General features: G+C 38.5%; 1 protein-coding gene across 1 annotated transcript in view; it reads right to left on the bottom strand.

Annotated features, from left to right (window-relative positions):
- Window positions 1–17,657: 17,657 nt before the first annotated feature.
- SERPINI1 (serpin family I member 1) overlaps window positions 17,658–19,689 on the bottom strand; it is a 101,002-nt gene continuing 98,970 nt past the window's right edge. Inside the window, exons 8-9 of the mRNA XM_074190858.1 lie at window positions 19,412–19,501; window positions 17,658–17,990 (exon numbers count right to left, since the gene is read on the bottom strand). Of these exons, the coding sequence (XP_074046959.1) occupies window positions 17,914–17,990; window positions 19,412–19,501 (167 nt within the window). The 3' untranslated portion in view covers window positions 17,658–17,913. The remainder of the gene's footprint in view (window positions 17,991–19,411; window positions 19,502–19,689) is intronic.

The raw sequence follows: 19,689 nt of genomic DNA, 5'->3' as shown, positions 1-19,689 counted from the left end.
TATATTTACAACACTTAATAAATATTAATTGATTGATTAGTGAGGGAACTAAGGTTCAGACAAATAAAATGACTTGCTTGAGGTCACACAGTAACAAAACGGGGATTCTGCTCTAGGATGTATGCTTCCATATCCAGTCCTCTCTCATAGTACTTTTCCCCTGAAGATATAAAGAGTACATAGTAAAGGAATTGAAGGAATTACAAATAAACAAATAAACGGCAACTTTTGCAAGTCATTGTCTCAAGAACTATGTGTAAATGAGGGTGAAGAGTTTTGCAGAACAATCCAACTCAAAGGGTGATGAGGTGGAAAGGGCAATGAATTCTGGGTTAAAGGGTAGGAGTTGAGATCTTAGTTCTGCTAAATATCACTCATGCAACTTTAGTAAACCAATGAAAATGTCTGGGCCTCAGTTTGTCCTCCATCAAATGAGAGTGGTTAGATTTTAAAGGTCCATTCCAGGTCCTAAATCTCTAATCTCAATCCTTAAGGGAGACAGAATAATATGGGGGAAGAGATCTGGCTTTGGATTCCAAGGCTCCGTGTTTTGATCCAAGCTTTGATGCTTTCTGCCATATTCATATCTATGTCCTTCAAAAAAAATTATTAGACTGGATGGCTGATGCCCTTCCCATCTTTAAACTTCTGAATTTTTAAAAAGTCTTTTTAAAAGAACTTTTTAAAAGGCCTCTGAAATCCCATGTGTTTTGACTTGAGGAGAAATATTTGCCAACTATGTACTTGATTTTGCGAATGTGAGTAACTGAACGTCTTCTTATATCTGAAGACAGCTATCACATTCTCCTGTACCCTCCCACCCACAGAATTTTTCTTGTTCAGACTAAACATTGCTAGTTCACACAGAAGTCTCTCTTCAAAATGCAGCCTGTGTTGTATTTTTAAAAGGACAGAAGTTATTTATGACCCAAGAGAAGCTTGAATAATTTGAAGGATTTATTGTCTCCAGAAATACATGACTGCAAGCACAAAAGGTGACACATAGCTTGATGGATCTGTTATCTTAGGGATGTGTGTACTCCCCATTTCATTGGTTCATATTCCCATCATCTCCTCCCACTCATCCCTAAGGGCTAAACACACTCTCTCTCTCTCTCTCTCTCTCTCTCTCTCTCTCTCTCTCTTTCTCTTTCTGTCTCTCTCACAGAACACACTCACATTCACATTCTTCTGTCTCTTGTTCACATACACTCACACACTCTCTCTGTCCCTCTCTTTCTCTCTCTTGCTCTCTCTCTCTCTCTCTCTCTCTCTCTCTCTCTCTCTCCTCTGGTATCTCTTGTGATTCTTATCCATTTTCCCCCTTAACATCAGATTAAACCCAATATGCTGGAAGCTTCCCATTGGGCTTTTTTAACATTCCCTGGATACCAGAGCAGAGCTTTCAGTTACCCATCTGTCATCCCTCTACAGAACTGACCCACCCCCTTTATCCATCATAAAATGATAAACACTTTAAAACTCTGAAGAAGCCTGTTTAAATTTGTTTTCCTTCAAGCCTTGTTTTATTGATGGCTTAAAAACATTCAGGAGGATTAAGGTTCTGGCCCCTTATAAAAAAAAAAACTCCCAAAAAAAACCCCAGGCAATAAATTAGGGATTGGCTCAGAGTGAGTGACTCAAGGGCAGACACAGGTTTGTGCTATGCATTTCATGCAGATGATGTCTCAGAAGGTCAAAAGGGAAGCTGGAATGGTGGATCTGGGGGCCCAAGGCCTTAAACAAGAATCCCGACTCTGCTCTTGGCTACTTCTGTCATATTTTACTTGGGCCTTATTCTTCCAAAATGAGAAGAAATTCAAATCAAAGGTTCATAATCTGGGGTCCACAGACCCCCACCCCCCAGGTATTCCTGGATGGATTTCAGGTCCATGTTGATAATTGTATTTCAATGAAATTAGTTTCCTTTGTATTTCTATATTTTTATCTTAAGCCTTTAAAAATATTATTTGAGAGGGGATCCATGGGCTTCAGAAGACAAAGTGATCTAGAACACAAAAATAATTAAGAATCCCCCAATTCAGTGTTCTCATCTGCTTGTGCTTCATGCTTCTCTATGCCCTTTAAAAAAAATCTTATTTATTTTTTGCTGTACAGCAGGCCAAGTGACTCCCCAGCCTTTTCCATCTCTGGTTTTAGGAATGATAAACAGTCAAATGACTATGGCTTTTGGCAAGTGACTAACAATTGACCTGCACAACTTTACTCAGCATCCATATGACTTCCTAGACAAAACCCTCAGCCTCCCGCCTTCCCAGTAAGTGTTGTCTGTCCCTATTAAAGTTAAACTGATTGAAAGCAGGAACTTTCTTCTTTAGTATTTGTATCCTCAAGGTTTATTAGAGCTCTCAGCACATAGTAAATGCTGTATAGAAAACTTGTAGCTTTCAAAATCTTACTTAGAATGAGTGAAAGCCCAGGATTTTGGAACTATGGCTCTTCCACTGAAAGGAGAGGTGACTCCAGGAAAGAATTCCGAGGGTGCTAGGATGTTCAACCTGTCACGGAGGGGTCATGAGGTCATGCTGAGTTTTCAGGCTTTTATAACTCTTAAAGGCTCTTGACCTAAGGTGTCAACTGATTCCCCACACCAATAATGTTACAACAGGCAAAGTCCCTGAAAATAGTGACAACTATCATTCCCACTCTATTTTACATACCCCCCATCTCCTGGGAGCCTCAGTTTACTTCGGGGAAAAGAAGTCTTAATGTAGAACTGGAGAACCGGGTGTCCAGGATGAGTTCTAGCTCTTCCTTTGGTCCCCTGTGCAGTCATGTGAGCTTTCTGGACCCTAGCTCGTTCCAAATAAAGAGATTAGACTGGATGAGCTGGAGGGTCCCTTTCAACTATAGATCTATAATCCTATAGATAACCCTGTGAGGAAGGGACAGTAGATATAGGAATTAACTATACTCATTTGACAGATAAGGCTGAGAGAGGATATGTGATGTACCTTGAAGCTAGGAAACCCCTCAAGATTATCTTGAATTTTCTTTCTTTCTTTCTTGCCTGTTTTCTTGCTTCCTTTCCTTTTTCTTTCTCTCCCATTCTATGCATCTTGTTCCATCTGGTTATCTTTCTATCTACTTATCTTTGTACCTATCGTTCCCTCTATATTCCTACCATTCATCCATCTATCTGTGCACCAATCTGTCTCTCTCTAATCTGTCTCTCTCTAATCTCTCTCTCTAATCTGTCTCTCTCTAATCTGTCAGTCTATCCACCTATTTTCCTGTCTTCTTATCTATCATCCATCTATCATCTATCCTTCTAGTTCTCTTTTAATCTATCTTCTTATCTTCCTATTTAATTACCTAACAATCAATCATCCCAGCTTCCTTCCTCTCTCTCTCTCTCTCTCTCTCTCTCTCTCTCTCTCTCTCTCTCTCTCTCTCTCTCTCATTCATCTGCCTACCAATCTATCTTCCCCTCCCTCCCTTTCTTTTTCATCTGACTGTCTGGACAGATCTATCCATATCTATCATGTTCATTATGTTTCTCTTATCTATACAGCAAGCTCCTAGAGGGCAGGGGATTTTCCTCTTATTTACACCATTTTACGCTTATCTCTGTTTCCCCCGGCTTAGTAGAGTTCCTGTCTTGAACAGAGTAGGCAATAAGTAAATCAATATCGATTGCTTGAAATGTTAGAGGTAGGACTCAAACCCAGGACATCCTTCCAGGTTCAATCAAGTCTTCTAGGAGGAAATAGCCTGGATTGACTATTAGATCATAGAAAGGACAACAGAAAGCTCTGAAGAGAAAACTTCAACAATGTCTATAGTGAAATCCTCAATCTTCATAAATTTTCTAATTATTCAGGGTCAAACAAATCTAACCACTGAGACAGCTCAACTCCAACCAAGCTGGCACCATGTCAGGCCAGGGGTCTTTTAGAAGGTATAGGTTTCAGTGCCTTAGAGGAGTGAAAAGAATAAGGAATGCTTGAGAGAAGAAAGTCACCTTAAGGCTATTTCTGTCTTCTTGGCATATGCTCAGTTTAGAGATCTAAGCTGCTTTAATCAAAGTAGAAAGATCTTCCAATTTAAAAGATAAACAAACTCATAGGATATGCCTCCCTCTCATCCTCCCTTGAGGTAGCATCCCTTGCCTTTTCTCCTTTAACTGCTGAAGAATCAATAGAAGCACTGCTCTCCTTATGCTAGGACAGTGCAACAGTTCCCTTGAAAATGACTTTGCCAAAAGTTTCAGAGGAAGGTTTTTAGTTTTCTTATAGAACCTATTTTCTTGCATCTATTTCTGATATTAATAAAATAGCTGAATTGCTGTGAACTAGTACTAATTCCACGAATTGCTTTCACATGTTGAGGACAATACCTAAAATCATCCATGAGAGGCAGAATCGAAAGATTCAGACTTGGCTTAGCTTCTTTTATGTATGTTTATAGTCATTCATGAGTCAAATCATAAGGGTTCAAATCCTGCCTCTAATGCTTGCTATCTGTTTGACCTTGAGCAAGTCCTTTAATGACTCTGGCCTCAGTTTTTCTGTTAAAGGTTGGGTCAGATGGCTTCTGGGATCAGTTCTAGCTCTGGTTCCAGATCTCTGATACTGAGCTATAAAAGTGGGGGAGGAAAAAATCTTCAAAGGGATCCAAGAGATGAGAATTTTCTGTTAAAAATGTCTTCTTTGGGGTGGCTAGGTGGCATAGTGGATAAAGCACCGGCCTTGGAGTCAGGAGTCCCTGGGTTCAAATCTGGTCTCGGACACTTAATAATTACCTAGCTTGTGGCCTTGGGCAAGCCACTTAACCCCATTTGACTTGCAAAAACCTAAAAAAAAAAAATAAAATAAAATGTCTTCTTCTCAGACCGTAATTCATTTTTCAAAGGTGATTTTTCATTGAATAGTATTTCATTCTTCTAACCATGATGCTTAGATGACATGGAAGTGGTATAAGACAGAGATTCAAAACTCTGAAGCCTAAACAGCATGTTATTCCTCCCTCTAGTAAATAGTAAAAACTCTTAATTGGCAGAGATGGGCTATAGCCATCTTGTACTGGCTCAGAAAAGATGATTATTAAATTTTTGGTGTTTTAAATTGTTTGATTGTGTAGACTTAAGTCAGTGACAGTTAAGATGTTAATGATGCAGCTGAAATTTAATAGTGTGTCATGGGTATATTTTCCCCAAGGAACTGGTTGTTAAATATTTATAAATTTTTAAAACATTTTCCCCCTTGGGCTCCTCACTGTAGCTAAATTAAAGGTTTTTTTTCTTAATCTGTGAGGGAGAATTAATAAGGGGGTAACTTCTCATATGTCACAGACATCAATTAATACTTCAGTGAATCTGTGATTTCATTGATGTGGGCACTTGTTTCCATGGTGCTCTTCAAAAATCCATCCTGCATCTTCATCCTATGACTCTTGTTCATCTCCTCCCATTTTCTCCCTTGCGGACCTACCCGCCATACCAGATGTCTTCCTTTAACTGTTCAAACACATCACCTATAGTACAGACATTATATTTTTTACATTAACATTCATTAGATCACTTTGTGCTCAACACTGTGATGGGCAGGAGGGATACAGTAGTAGATATGAGGCAGACCCTGCTCTCTAAGACCTTATAATCCAATAGGGAGAGGATGATATGCCATAAATAATCGATGCAACATAGAGCTACAGATGAAAATAATCCAGATTGTAGGTTCCTTGGGTGGGTGAGGATTGTTCATTTTTTTTAGTACCAGTACCTGGATGATTATTAAATGATTGATAAGAGGTACAGATAGGATGGGATCCAGAAAAACATGGAGAAAGTTGCACCTGAGTTAAATTTTAAAGAAAAGGAAAAATTGTCATAGAGTGGGAGATGGTATTAGAGTTAGGAGTAGAGAGAATTCACTCCATTCCAAATGGGACATCTTTACTAAATTTGACTCTATGATACTTCTAATCTCTCAGTTTAAAATTGGCAAGACTTTGGTTCATATTTCTGAAGTAATTTGAAATACTTAGCTTCACCTCAGGTATGCTCCACCTCTCATCCCTGTAATTCTCTGATATCCTTATTGTATATTATGAATTATATCTCTCTTGGCAAGTATCTTTCCCAATTACAAGAATGTAAGGTACTTAAAGTCAGAATCATTTCTCTTTCCCATTGACCAGAGTGTAGTTGGACCCCTCACAATGTCTGTTGATTGACTGATAGTATATATTTCAGTGGCAGGATGCAAATTCAGAAAAAAATCCTTTCTTCAAATAAGGTTGAAGGTATAGTTAAATCCATTGGGATTTTGAGCAGATTACTACTTTTTTTTTTTTATCTTTCAACTCCTCTAGTGTTATCATTGGTCTTTTCAGTAGAACTAAGAATCTTAGTAGGCATGGAGACTCATAACCTTGGCTTTCTATCGGTAACTTGACTTGTAGACATTTTTTCTCTAAGTAGATTTTTTTTCCTTTTCCAAAATGTTCTTTTTCTTCCTTTGAAACAGCCCAAAGGCTGTTGAAAAGTGTTGCTTCAGGACATGGAAGGAAAGGAGGTTTTTCAACCCAAAGGTAATCTGCTAAGTCCAAAAAAGTCAACACCTCTTGATTCTTACAATGCTTCCAACTACTTCAATGCCTGTCCAAGGAAATCCCTTCTCTTCTAAGGTTAGCAAGCATTGAACAAATTAGACATGAGTGATGGATATGTGTTGTGAGCTTGTCTCATTTTATAAGGACACAGTGACATCTGGTGGCATAATTTCTTTTGTTGAGGCTGACGACCACTTATAAAACTCTTGGTCTTTGGTTCACTTAGAAGTCTTTCAGCTTTATTTAACATTTCCTTTCACATTTTGCATATGGTGGACTACCAACTGTGTTGCAGATGTATCTCAGCATCATGGGTCCAGTCTTTTCTTTCTTCTCAATACAAAAAAACTTTTCACAACAAAAGTTCATTAATTCGTTTAGCTTCAATGTAACTCAAATGCTTTCATACTTTGCCCCAACCCATTTTTTCATTGATCTTTTCATTTGAGATTTGGAAATGTATCACAAGCCACAATTCTGGAGCTGGAAAGGACTGAAAAGGGTGCCTAGACTAACCTTGTCATTCCATAGATAAGGAAACTGAGGTCAAAGGAAGTTAACTGACCATGAAATTTATAAACCAGTTCGCCTTGCTTCAGAAGCAGTGTTCTTTCCACTTCACAATTGTTAAGTGGGAACGCATGTCACCAGTGGTAAAGGCAGGAAGTTGACACAGTAGATAGAACACTGGGTCTGGAGTCAGAAAGACCTGAGTTCAAATCTGACCTCAAACATTTCCTATCCATGTGACCCTGGGCTAGTCACTTAACTTCCTCCTCCTGACTCCACTTGCAGTAAAATGCTCAATATTTAGTTGGCCCTAAACAAATTTATGCTTACTTGCTCACAGAATAACTGATTTTGAGTGTTATTTCAATGGAATTCAGAGAGGATATATGATTTGTTTATGGTCCTACAACTTATAAGTGCCAGAGGCAGGATTTAAATCCAAGTTTTCCAGATTCCAAGTCTAGCATATTACCCTCTATATCATGTTTCTTTTTTGGTCCAACTTCGGGTTATAAAATTAAAAAATATTCTTTTCTGCTCCTTAGGAGTTATTGCAATATCACAGCTTTTATGAATCAGTAAATTCTACCATTAAAACTAATCTTACTGAAGAAAAGATTTTATTGGGGAAAAAAAAACTTATGGCAGATACACAAAAAAGCCATTCAACCATTTAAATCTCGTAATTGTCAGGATCCTCATGGTCTGCCAGTAATTAGTGCATGCATTTTATAAAAATGCTTTAGGTGTTTTGAACAGATGTAATATTTAAAAAAATAGATGATGTGAACATAAGTAATAGGTTTTTCCCTTCCATCCTTATAGCCTATTATGTTCTCTTCCAGACCATAAGAAACTTTCTGTTTCAGAGAATTTCCAATGATCTTTACAATATTTTGGCTTATGATGGATTGATCGGATTGAACATTGCTTAACGCAACATTATGCCCATTCTAACATAGATCACATCTTCTCAGTCTTCAGATTGCTTGTGAACCTGCACATCACTCTCACTTGAGTGACCAATCAAAGAACACCATTTGAAAAGTGCAAGCGAGTGGCTAGTATTCTGAACGTCTACTTTGTGATTTCCTTGCCTGCTTAGACCACGCTAACTTTAAAATAGGGAAAATAGGCATTTAAATAGAATCTTCTACATGCAAAACAAAAAGCAGAGGGATAGATTATCAGAAAATATTCCTAAGAAGGAGAAGAGAGGGATTATTTAATGACCAATTAGAGCGGAGGAGAGACTGCTCTCAGAGCCAGATGTAATAGTGATTGTATAACATTTTCTGCAATGTGGCATGTCATGAATTAACTGCCCCCACAGTTCTTAAAGAAAAGTCCAATCCAAATGTTATTCTCTGTGTTTTTCAAATGGAGAAAATGTGGTTCTGTGGAATGGGGTATACATTAGAGTTAGCCATTTGATGCTGGTGTGTGTGTGTGTGTGTGTGTGTGTGTGTGTGTGTGTGTGTGTATATATATATATATATATATATATATACATATATATATTTAATTTTACATTTCTTTCTCTGGTATGGAAAGGAAAACAGGCTTAAGGAGAGGGAAACTACCCATCCAAGGTCACACAGTATATTTGGTGGTAGAGCCAATAGTTGAACCTGGCTCTCCAAGCTCCCGTTTTAGACTTTTATCCAAGTTGTGATTGGACAGTTCTTTTTCTCTTCCCACCAGAACTTCATTATAGAATGGTCCTTTGTTCTCAAAGACTATGCCTATGGTACAGTGAAGTCACCTACAGTATTTATCATGCTAGAATGGCTTGGAGTATCACCTGGTCAGAGATAGGCCCCCTGAAAAGTCATCAGCCCTTAGTGGTAAATAACTTAATCATGAACAGCCCGTGAAATCAAGGCAAATACAAATGAATATCAGTCTTCTATCACTCCCCACTGTGTCATCCTCTTACTTAAATGTAGGTGGTGGAAAGATGGAAAGGGGGACTGTTTTGGGGCAATTAGGTAGCTCAGCAGATATAGTATGGACTTTTAGTCAGGAAGAATTGAGTTCCAATTTTACCTTAGCCATTTTCTAATATATGTAAGTCAGCTAACCTCTCTCAGACTCAATTTCTTCATCTGTAGATTGAGAATAAAAATGGCGCCCATGGAGAAATTAATAGCATTTATCTAACAATTGGGAGGATCAAATGAGGAAGAAGAAAAAGTATTTAAGAGCCTACTATTAGCCAGACTTTGTAAGAGCTTTACAAATATTATCTCACTTGATCCTCATAACAACAAGAGATTTGGTTCTATTATTATATCCATTTTTACAGTAGAAGAAACTGAGGCAAAGGTTCTACCACATAGTTAATGAATGTCCAAGACTAGATTTAGACTCTGGGGTAACTGGGTAGTGCAAGTGGATAGAACACCTGGCCTGGAATCAGGAAGACTCATCTTCCTGTTCAAATCTGTGACCCTGGACAAATCACTTAACCCTGTTGGCCTCAGTTTCCTCATCTGCAAAATGAGTCAAAGAAGAAAATGGCCTTGGTCAAAAAAAAAACCAAAACAAATGTAGTCATGAGGAGTAGGACACGATGGAAAAGACCAAACAACAACTGGCGGACACCAGGCCCTGGACCCAAGAGGTTTATGAGATAAGACTCATAAAGTGCCTTTTAAATCCTACCTAATATTAGTCTGTCTATGAACATTGACTTTCAGGTTGCTAACCGTGATGATATCCTTGGCCAGGCATCAATAATTTGATCCACTACTGAAACAGAATGATACCGGTTTTGACACTGTTGATATATCATGTCAAGAGAACTAAAAGAAGCGCGCCCCTGGACCATCGGTGGGTTGGGTGGATGCCAAATGGAGAATTTATGGGGGAAGGTGGACATTAGTCTTCCAGGAAGGGGTGGGGGGTGAGGGACGGAGAAGCACCAATATGAGCACTTTCCTAGCTCATAAAACACAAAGCTCTGAGGGATCTTAGTGTTCATAGAGTCAAGCACCCTCATTTTCCAGATGAGGAAACTGAAGCTCTTGGGGGTCGTGAGATTTAACCAAGGTCACACTAGTAATAAAGAGAATGAGCAGGAAGAGGAGGTGGCCTCAGGTGCCAAGGCCATACTTTTCTGTACATCACATTGTCTTATCATACAGAGATTAGAACCTTAATTGATGTGATGCCTCGTTGATTTTTGGCTTTTATTTGTGATAATGTGGAACTGTTGAGCATACTGTTCATTCTGAGCCAAGATACTGCATAGAAAATCAAAATGACTCTTTTGGGGCGGATCATCTACTGGCCTCTATCCCAGAGACACCTCCACTTCTTGCATTTTCCAAGAGCCTCAGAGAGGCTTTCACAATTGCCCTACACTTATGATACTGGCAGGGACCAAATGAAGCAGAGGAAGCAGTCAGGTTAAATATAGCCTTCCCTGGAGAGAGTACAAGAGGTGATCAGAAGTGAGATTCTTCCCCAAGGTCCCCCTTGCTTTGAAAAGAGCAGCTCCTGTTTTCATTTGCCCTAAGTTTGGAAGGAACACAGGCAAGACCCATTGGTGTGTGGACCACCCTCCACAGACTCCAAGGGTTAGAAAGAGCTTGGTTTATTTACTGAGAGTCGGAAAGAAGGCAACCCTATGCACCTTACTCACTCACACACTGGAGATTGTTAGGACCAAGGCCAGGAAGGTTTTTAATTCATATAAACACACACACACACACACACACACACACAAATCTAAGTGTAGTTCTTTATATTTCTGTAGATATGTATATGCAGAAAACCTTCTCATACTCTGAGTTGTAGGGAGGTGCCAGTCAACATGGATGTAAGATGTCCTTTCTGGATGTTCCCTATTCTGGTGAAATCTCAGATTTGGTGACAGACAAATGGGTAGTGAGATAGACAGAGAGCTGGAAATATATGCACACATATATGTGTGTGTTAGCATAGTCTACACCATGCGTTAACCAGGCTTTTGCAGATGACAACATAATAATAACAATAGTAAAGATAACTAATATTTACATATCGTTTAATGGGTGACAAGTTGCATGCCAAGCACTTTATAATTATTATGTCATTTGATTCTCACAACAACCCTATTATTATCTTCCTTTTACAGATAAAGAAATTGAGGCAAATAGTGGTTAAGGGATCATTGGCTCAAGGTCACACCTTTAAAAAAATTCAGGGGCCACATTTGAATTCCAGTCTTCCTGACTCTAGGCTAGATACTCTATTCACTTTGCCACCTAGATGTTTCTAGGTCCTAAAGAGAGGAGAGAGAAGGAGAGACAGAGATAGAGAGTCATATATTTCTATATTTTATGTATTGTATGGAATATAATTATACATACATACATACTGAATATCTACACTCAAATACAAGGAAAAGAAAATTGGTTTTGTGGGTTAGAGAACCTGGGCTGCTGTTGGGTGACCTTGAGTATGTCAGTTTAATCTCCTTGGGCCCCAGTATTCACATTTGTAGGTGGGATTGGAGGGATGGCTTCAAAAACCTATTTTGGTTCTTCATCTACAATTCTCCAATGCTCCCATCAGAGCCAATGGAAGTGCCAGCCACCATCACCCCAACACCTCCAAGGGCACAATTGTTGAGAGAGATCTCCTCTCCTGAAAAGGACTCAAGGTGTTTGGGAATGATGACTCCTCTCCTCCTCCCCTTTTTTTTTGGTATTTAGCAGTCCCTATAAGACACCTGGGATATAGGAAATTCTTAATAAATGGTGAAAGGAATCAAACTTTGCAAAGGAAGAGCTAACAAATGAGAATCACAGTGTATCTCTGGAAAGGAGCTTTGGGAATTTCAGGTCCAGTCTCCTCATTTCATAGAGCATCAAACATATGAAAAGACTTACCCAATGCCATGTACTGGGAGAGTCTAGAGTCTAATAAGTCAGGTCTTCCGATTCCCAGTCTAAAGTTCTGTCCACCATGATATCTTATCTGCAATGAACATGGATCTTTTCCCCAGAGTCAGTATTGTTTATGTCCAGCCTGGTCTGGTCCCTCATCTGGATTCCCCCACTTTCACAATTGAGGGATTCAAGAAAATTGAAGCTTCCACATGAAAGGTTTGACGAGTACCATATTTAAAATTTTGAGGTCTTTTTTTTTCCTGTAGCAATACTCTGACACAGGATGGTTTGTTTCTTTGTAGTGATTAGTGCAATGCATATTCTCTCTATCAGGAACTGACTAGGCATTTGTAGATCAAGCTTAGGATTCTAAGTATTCTTAAAATGACTTAACAAAGACTAATATATGGAGAAGACTTGTAGCATTGTTGGTCTATAAACATTATATTTTAATCCCAATTAAAAGGGAAAATTCCTGTGCTAAAGTGCTCCATAGTCTATCTTTAGATATATGTATGTGTATATATAAATGTGAAAATAACTTATCTAGAGACCTCAACTATCCAATTTATAATCAGCATAGCATACAAACAGAAAAATAAAATAATTCCTGACCTTAAGGATCATATATTCTCAGTCAGCACATTAACAAGAATTCAAAAAAAATGGTTGTTATAAAATTGAAGTAGGATTTCTGAGCAGCTGTTAGAGATGTCAAAAAAGTCCAGAGAAAAACTGAGGAAACTTATTCATAGGAGAGAAAGAACTCATTTAAGGTCCACTTGCCTTTACAAACAATTTAAATTGTTTTTTTTTTATTTTTTGTAGATTAGAGACTACAAGTTAGAAAAGTGGTCAGGGATTGTTAGAGGTAGGTATAATGGGGGGAGGAGGTCAATGAAAAGAGGGAAAACAATTTAAGGCCATTTAGTGTATAGGCAATCTTAGTCATCCCTGAGGGTTTTGTAATGATATTTTTACAATGAGGACCCTTGAATCTTCATACAAAATCTTGCATAACTCATTTGGAAAAAAAAGTTCCATTTTTTTTAAAGAAAAAGTTAACATTTGGGGCCTTAAAAAGGAGGAGGGAGCTTCAATTATCTGGAAAATGCACTTAGAAAAATGCCTACCCTGTGCAGGCTAGATAAAAAAGGCCCTCATTTAACCTGTGTTTTCTTAATTTATCTGTTAAAGAACAAGATGCCTTAAAGAAGGATCATGGGGTCTTTATTCTGTGAATAACCCCAAGATGCTTATACTTGTGGAGCAGACCATTCACAGCCAAAAAAAAAAAAAAGGAGGTGGGAGGGAGGGAGAGAGAGACAGACAGACACCAAGACCCACAGAGAAAGTTAAAATATTATTAGACACATCAAGGGGAATCAAAGTGTCAAAACAAAGTGCTATTATTAGTGGTAGTAGTATTCAGGCTTAAGTAAATAGTCAAGAGAATCCCAGAACAAGCCAATTCATAAAACACTTGGTAAAAACCAAACTAACCTTATTTCGGAGAGGAGACAGTCTCCCTCTTTCTCTATTCTCATTCGTTACTCTCCCTCAATGGAAAAGATTCTTTGCTACCATGCTCCCTTCTACCTGAACTGCTTAGAGAAGAGCAGCTAATGAGAAGCAAAGTCAATTGAATTTGTATTTTTGCAGAGGAGCATGAGCTGTTTTACAAAGAAACACATTTTTAGACTCTCTCTTTCCCTTGAGAGATCAGCTCACCTTCCGTGGGAGCTTGGGAAAACCAATTACCTCCCTGAGTCTTAGTTTCCTCATCTGAAAATGAGAAGTTTAGGTTATAAAAACCCTTCCAAGTCTAAATTCCTTGATCCAATGATGTTACCGGTTGATGGGCAATTTCTTGTCCTGAAGACCACTGACCAGTTCTATTGTGAACAAAGTCTGATTAAGTATTTATCACATAATTATAATAGCTATCATTTATAATGCACTTACTATGGACGAAACACTGGGTTATGTTGGAGAGACAAAATAAGCCCTTTCAATACAACGAAAAAGCAAATTCAGTCCCTGTCCTCAAAGAGCCTGTATTCTAATGGGGAAGCCAGTACATACACATATAAGTGCATACAAGATACATACAGTATAGATAGAGGGTAGCATTAGAGAGGGGAAAAAATGGAGGGAAGAGAAGGGGAAGAGATCCAAGAAAGGTCTTTCTTTGAGCAAGTCATTTAAAGACTTAGTTCTTAATTTGCAAATGGGGATAGTAATATCTTTCTGCCTGAGCATAATGAATGGAATCTTGGATAGTTTTTGGACCATATATTCAATTTTCTCATTTCAGAGATGAGGAGGTAAAGTACCTTGCTCAGAGTCACATGGTGACTGAAGGAGTTAGGTCTTCTCTACAAGTTCAGTATTCCCTCCTCCCAAACACCAAGTTACTTCCCTTCCCAAAAGGGATCACAGGCAAATAGAATTAGAACTGGAAAAGATCCCAGAGGCCATCTAGTCTGATCCACTCATTTTACAGATGAGGAAACTGTTACAAAGACAATAAGTAGCAGAGTCAGAAACTTTAGTTCTGGAGACTCTAGGGTCTCCTACAAGGTAGGATCAGAATTGAGACAGTGAGACCAATTAGAAGGCTACAGCAATAGTCCAGGTGAGAGGTGATGAGGCCTGAGCTAGGATGGCATCCAGGTGAAGGAGAGAAGGGGATCTAAGGAGGTAACAACAATCATATTTGGAAACAGGTGGATGTGTAGGGTGAGTGAAGGTTGAGGTAGGTAGTAAATTAGAGATTGGAAATATGGTAATGCCATCATCAGAAAGAGGAAAAGAATAGGAAACTAGGTAGGAAAAAAGAAATAAGGTTAAACAATAAAAAGAGTATATTTGCTAATGTGTGGGTTTTTTTCAAGTAAGAAAAATGAAATCTATTTTAGATGAAAAGAAAAAAGGACTCAGAATCTTCAAGTCAAATGATGGCAATAAAATATGTGATGGCTTCTGTCTTTTAGCATTGCCTAATAAACATTAGCAATAAGGCAGAAGCTATTTTCCTTGAGATAATGCCTCATATATATAGAAACATTTGAAGGTGAAATCAAGGCTGATGAAGTCTTAATACTAATAAAAACAAAACTGCATTTGCTTTTTTTTTAAGATTCACCCAACTGTCCAATGACACTCACTTTCACCTATGCATAACTCATTTGGTTGAGAAGTAGAAATGATAATATAAACAATGCTACACCATAATTAATGAGCTAAGAACAGAAACTACCACAAGCCTGGAATATCAATGCTGACATCAATATCATTTAGCTTACCCAGATCACATTATTAATCATAACAGAAGCACTGTTCCATACCCTACCCAGCTTTATTAATACTGTGTAAGTCTTTTCATAATATATGCTGTAGAAAAATTTGGGGTGGGCTACTTAGTTCCTGGGCTTTCATAAATTCTCAAGTGGGAATTGACTGTATTTAAAAAAAAAAGAAGTCTTGACATTTTCCCTAAGATATATGTCTATGGTCTAATGATGCAGAGGTATTTTGTATTTTTTTCATGGTATGTAATAGCCCCAAAGCTATATAGTGGAATCATTTTTGAAAAACTCTTCAAATAAAGTGGTTTGCATTTTTAATGTAGAATTTCCTATCTTGGGCCTTACATCTCATAAAAGGCCTGAGTAGATGATAGAAATTTCCCTCCTACTATATATAAAGCTATCCGACATGGAAACTGTTTTTATGATTAGTGGCAGGGAGAGAATGCCTCATTAACTCTTAGAATTTCCTATAACCATAAACACTTCATAAATAATTCATTTTGTATTCTATATGGATCCCCAGTGCTATGGAATATGGTTACACAGTAAAGGATTATACCGATTCATACCAAGAGCCTAAAAAATTAATTAAGCACCAAAACCACGAAAAATAAAAACCATGGCAATATTGCTTTACACCAAACTTTGGAAACTCAGAAGTTATTTCAGAAACAGAATTAAGTTAAGTCTTGGGCCTACTGGAATATTTTGAATAAGTAATAAATTCTCTATTCCAGCTAATGGTAACATTTTACTAGTGATTTGAAAAACAACTCATTCCACCCAAAGTAATTTATGACTTTTTCATTAGCAGAATGAAGCTTAATAGGAGTGAAAAGAAGCTTCACCCAACCACAGTGGTGTGCATTGTCCAAGAACATTCAAGGTATTTTTGGTCCAATTTATAACTCCAATGACTTGTCTAGGGATTTTCCTCTTGGATTTCAATGATTGGTTTGCTCACTTTGTCTCTTTGGGGCTCTTTGACTTTTGGTTTTATCTGGAAGCAGTCAAATGGCGGGACATCAAACATTACATATACAGTGGAGAAGAGGGGACCAACACATACATTTACATAAATGCATATGCATATATATGTAAAGTAACACATATTCATTATGTAATGTATATATAGACACAAAGAAGTTTATATAATCTCATGCTTTATTGCAATAAGTTTTGAGGATGGGTCAAGAGACCATATTTGCATTTTCTTTGAGGCATGGAATACCAAGGACTTCAATGAATTAATGTTGAGTATTACTGAAAAGACCAAGATGGTACACCTGTGTACCTTTCATTTCCTGCAACGGTATCACAAGATCATTAATTAAGAGGCCAAGAAAACTCGGTGGCTGAGTGGTTCAATCCCCTCTTTTTTATAATAGCTAAGCCCAAGAAGGTTTACTTATGGTCACAAAAGGGCCAGGATTTGAACCCTCTTCCTCTGCAATCAGAACCAGTGCTTTCTTTACTGGACTGAGATGTTTTGTGGATGTCTTCACACCACAACACCGACCTAGCATGGTGCCTGACTCTTAGGAGCTGATTGATTGATGGTGGACATGAGTAGGCTCCAACACATTACCGATGAGGAACTACAGATGAGAAGTAGTGTAAAGGATGTCAGACATCACAGAGATATAAGATTAGAGAGAAAGGACAGATCAGACCCAGTGCTATCTAAATCTTTAACCCTTGGCCTAAAAGATTGCTGGTACCCATTTTACATCAGGAGACCTGGAACATGGATTCTTGACTTGGGGTCCATGGGCATTCAAAGATATAAGGAGAGATTTTTACAAAGTCTGTGAACTTGAATGGGGGGGAAATTACACTTTTTTTTTTACTAGCCTCCAACTGAAATTTAGTGTTTCTTTCCACTATGAACATAGATGACAAATATTATTCTGGGGAGGGGTGAAAGACTTTGCCACCAGGCCCATAGATATCCATGACATAAACAATGATTAAGAACCTCTGCTGTAAAGAAAAGTCTTAGGCACATTGGGTATAACTCCTATGAAAGATTTATAGGGGGGGAAATGGAGAAGGATTACACAGGTGAGGTAAGCATGAATGAGTTTGCCTGTGATGATGAGTTTAAAAATCCACTGGAGTATCAAATAATTCCTTTGGAACCACCTCTCATGTGATTCAGACTTACAAATGAATGAAAGTCAAATTTTATGGACAACTCATTCTATATCCCTTCTGTGATTATTATAGGTAGTTAGCAAAAGTAGTCTTCCTTAAGATAAAAAAGTCAATCCACAAGACAGCTAAAAGGTCAGGACTCACCATCAATTCAAAAGAACAGTAGACTCTAGCCCCTTGGAGTACGCTGGGGTACAACATAACTCTTTGAAAATGAGAATCAGACCTGTTCATGTGTACAGTATATGGTTTTATTTTCAATACCAACACAGTAACCACAAAGACAGCAAGAGGGCCATGATGGCAATAATACGGAAAGCATTCTTTGACAAGACCAGTTGGCCATTCACATGATGGCGTGGACCTGGAGCAGGTTCATAGCATACATTGGAGAACACAGACCTTAAATAGAGATACCAGTTGCAAACATGGTGTGCTTTGTGACAGTTTTCCTTTCATGATGTGAGGGTCAGTATTTACAGCTCCTCAAAATCGTGGCCACTTGTGTTCATTGCTTCTGGGTGCATGACTCTTCCCATGAACAAGATGGTACCTACATCAGAGTGGCGGGGGGAAACACAATTGAGAATTTTAATTGAGTAGAGGAGAGATACACTTTGGTGTCTTGGCTTATGATTTATAGGCTGCCAATCAACATTTATGAGCCAAGAACTCTGCTAAATACTGGGGATACTAAAAGGCAAAAGATAGTCTCTGTCCTCTAATAATTTACAACTGATTGAAGGAGACAACAAGAAAAGGCATTCTATTCAAAGCAAGATAATACAGGATAACTAAGAAAGAATTAATAGCAGGAAGGCATTGGAATTAAGAAGAACTGGGGAAGACTTCCTGAAGAAGGTGGGGTTATAGTTGGGACTTAAAGGAATCCAGAGAGGTCAGTAGGTGCCATGGAGGAAGGAGAGTATTCTAAGCTTGATGGACACCCAGAGCACAACTCCACGTTGGACAGTATGGCACAAGAAGAACAGAAAGGTAAAGGGGGGCTAAGTTATGGAGAAAGATGAATGCTAAAGAGAACAGTTCATTTTTGATACTGGAGGCAATAGGGCATCACTGAGTATTAGAATGACATGACTGCACTTGTACTTTAGGAAATCAAGTTGGTACTAAAAAGAGAATGGAGTGCAGAGAGAGAGTTGAGCAACTACTGCATTAGCCCAGTTAGAGACAATGAAGGCACAGTGAGGGTCAGAGGAGAGAATGGGGTGAATACAAGGGATATTATAAAGGTAAAACAGGCTTGGCTAACAGTTTGGACAGGGATGGCAGGGAAAGGCACAGTGAGAGGTGAGGAATCCAGGAGGACTCCCAGGATATGAGTCTGAGGGACTGGGATGGCAGTAGTGTTGATATGATAAATACAAATTTTATAGAATTGCAAGATATGAAAGTTGGAAGGGCCCTGGGTGGAATCTAACAAGTTCAAATGTATTTATCCATTTTTTGAGACTTAGACTGTCCTTTTGCTGTCAGGTAAAGTCAATGGTCCCTTTCTCAAAATAATGTTCAAATTAATGGAAGAAATGTCAAATTTTAAGTTAAAGGTTAAGGGGAAAATAGGGCAACTAGGTGGCTCAGTGGATAGAGCACCAGCCTTGGAGTCAGGAGTACCTGAGTTCAAATCTGGCCTCAGCCACTTAACAATTATCTAGCTGTGTGGCCTTGGGTAAGCCACTTAACCCCATTTGCCTTGAAAAAAAATCTAAAAAAAAAAGGTTAAGGAAAATATAGATGCATTTTTTCCCAGTTCAAATTCATGGATCCCTTGAAATCTAGTCTACTCTCTACTCATGAAAAAGATGTCCTTTATTCTCAGTTTCTTTTAGTACTCCAAAGTACTCTTAAAAGGTGACAACTCTTAGAAAAATGAGGGACCAAACACAATGTCTTCTCAGGCCTGGGAAAGATTCAGTGTGTCTCGTTACCAAAGGTTCACCACTCATGACTCACCTGTTCTCCTATTCCTGATAAGGAAAAAGAATGGATGGTCGACAATCACTTGGGGATAGAGCACAGCCATGCGACTAATGGCGATCATTCCTGTGGAGAAGGGACAAGTGGTCAGGGCTGCCAAAGAACCAGACGTCCTTAGTTTGGAATACTCAGAAACAGTCCCTCATGTCATCAAGAAATTACTCTTGCTCTCTGTGTCACCAAGAAATAGGACTAACATTCTCATCTAAGTGAAATAGGGGTCTGGAGTAATTACATGTCTACTTATGCTTGGA

The sequence above is a fragment of the Macrotis lagotis genome, chromosome 6 (genome assembly GCF_037893015.1).
Source record: "Macrotis lagotis isolate mMagLag1 chromosome 6, bilby.v1.9.chrom.fasta, whole genome shotgun sequence".
NCBI lineage: Eukaryota > Metazoa > Chordata > Mammalia > Peramelemorphia > Peramelidae > Macrotis > Macrotis lagotis.
Note: the sequence above shows the minus strand (reverse complement) of the source record. Positions and strands in the feature narration are given on the sequence as shown.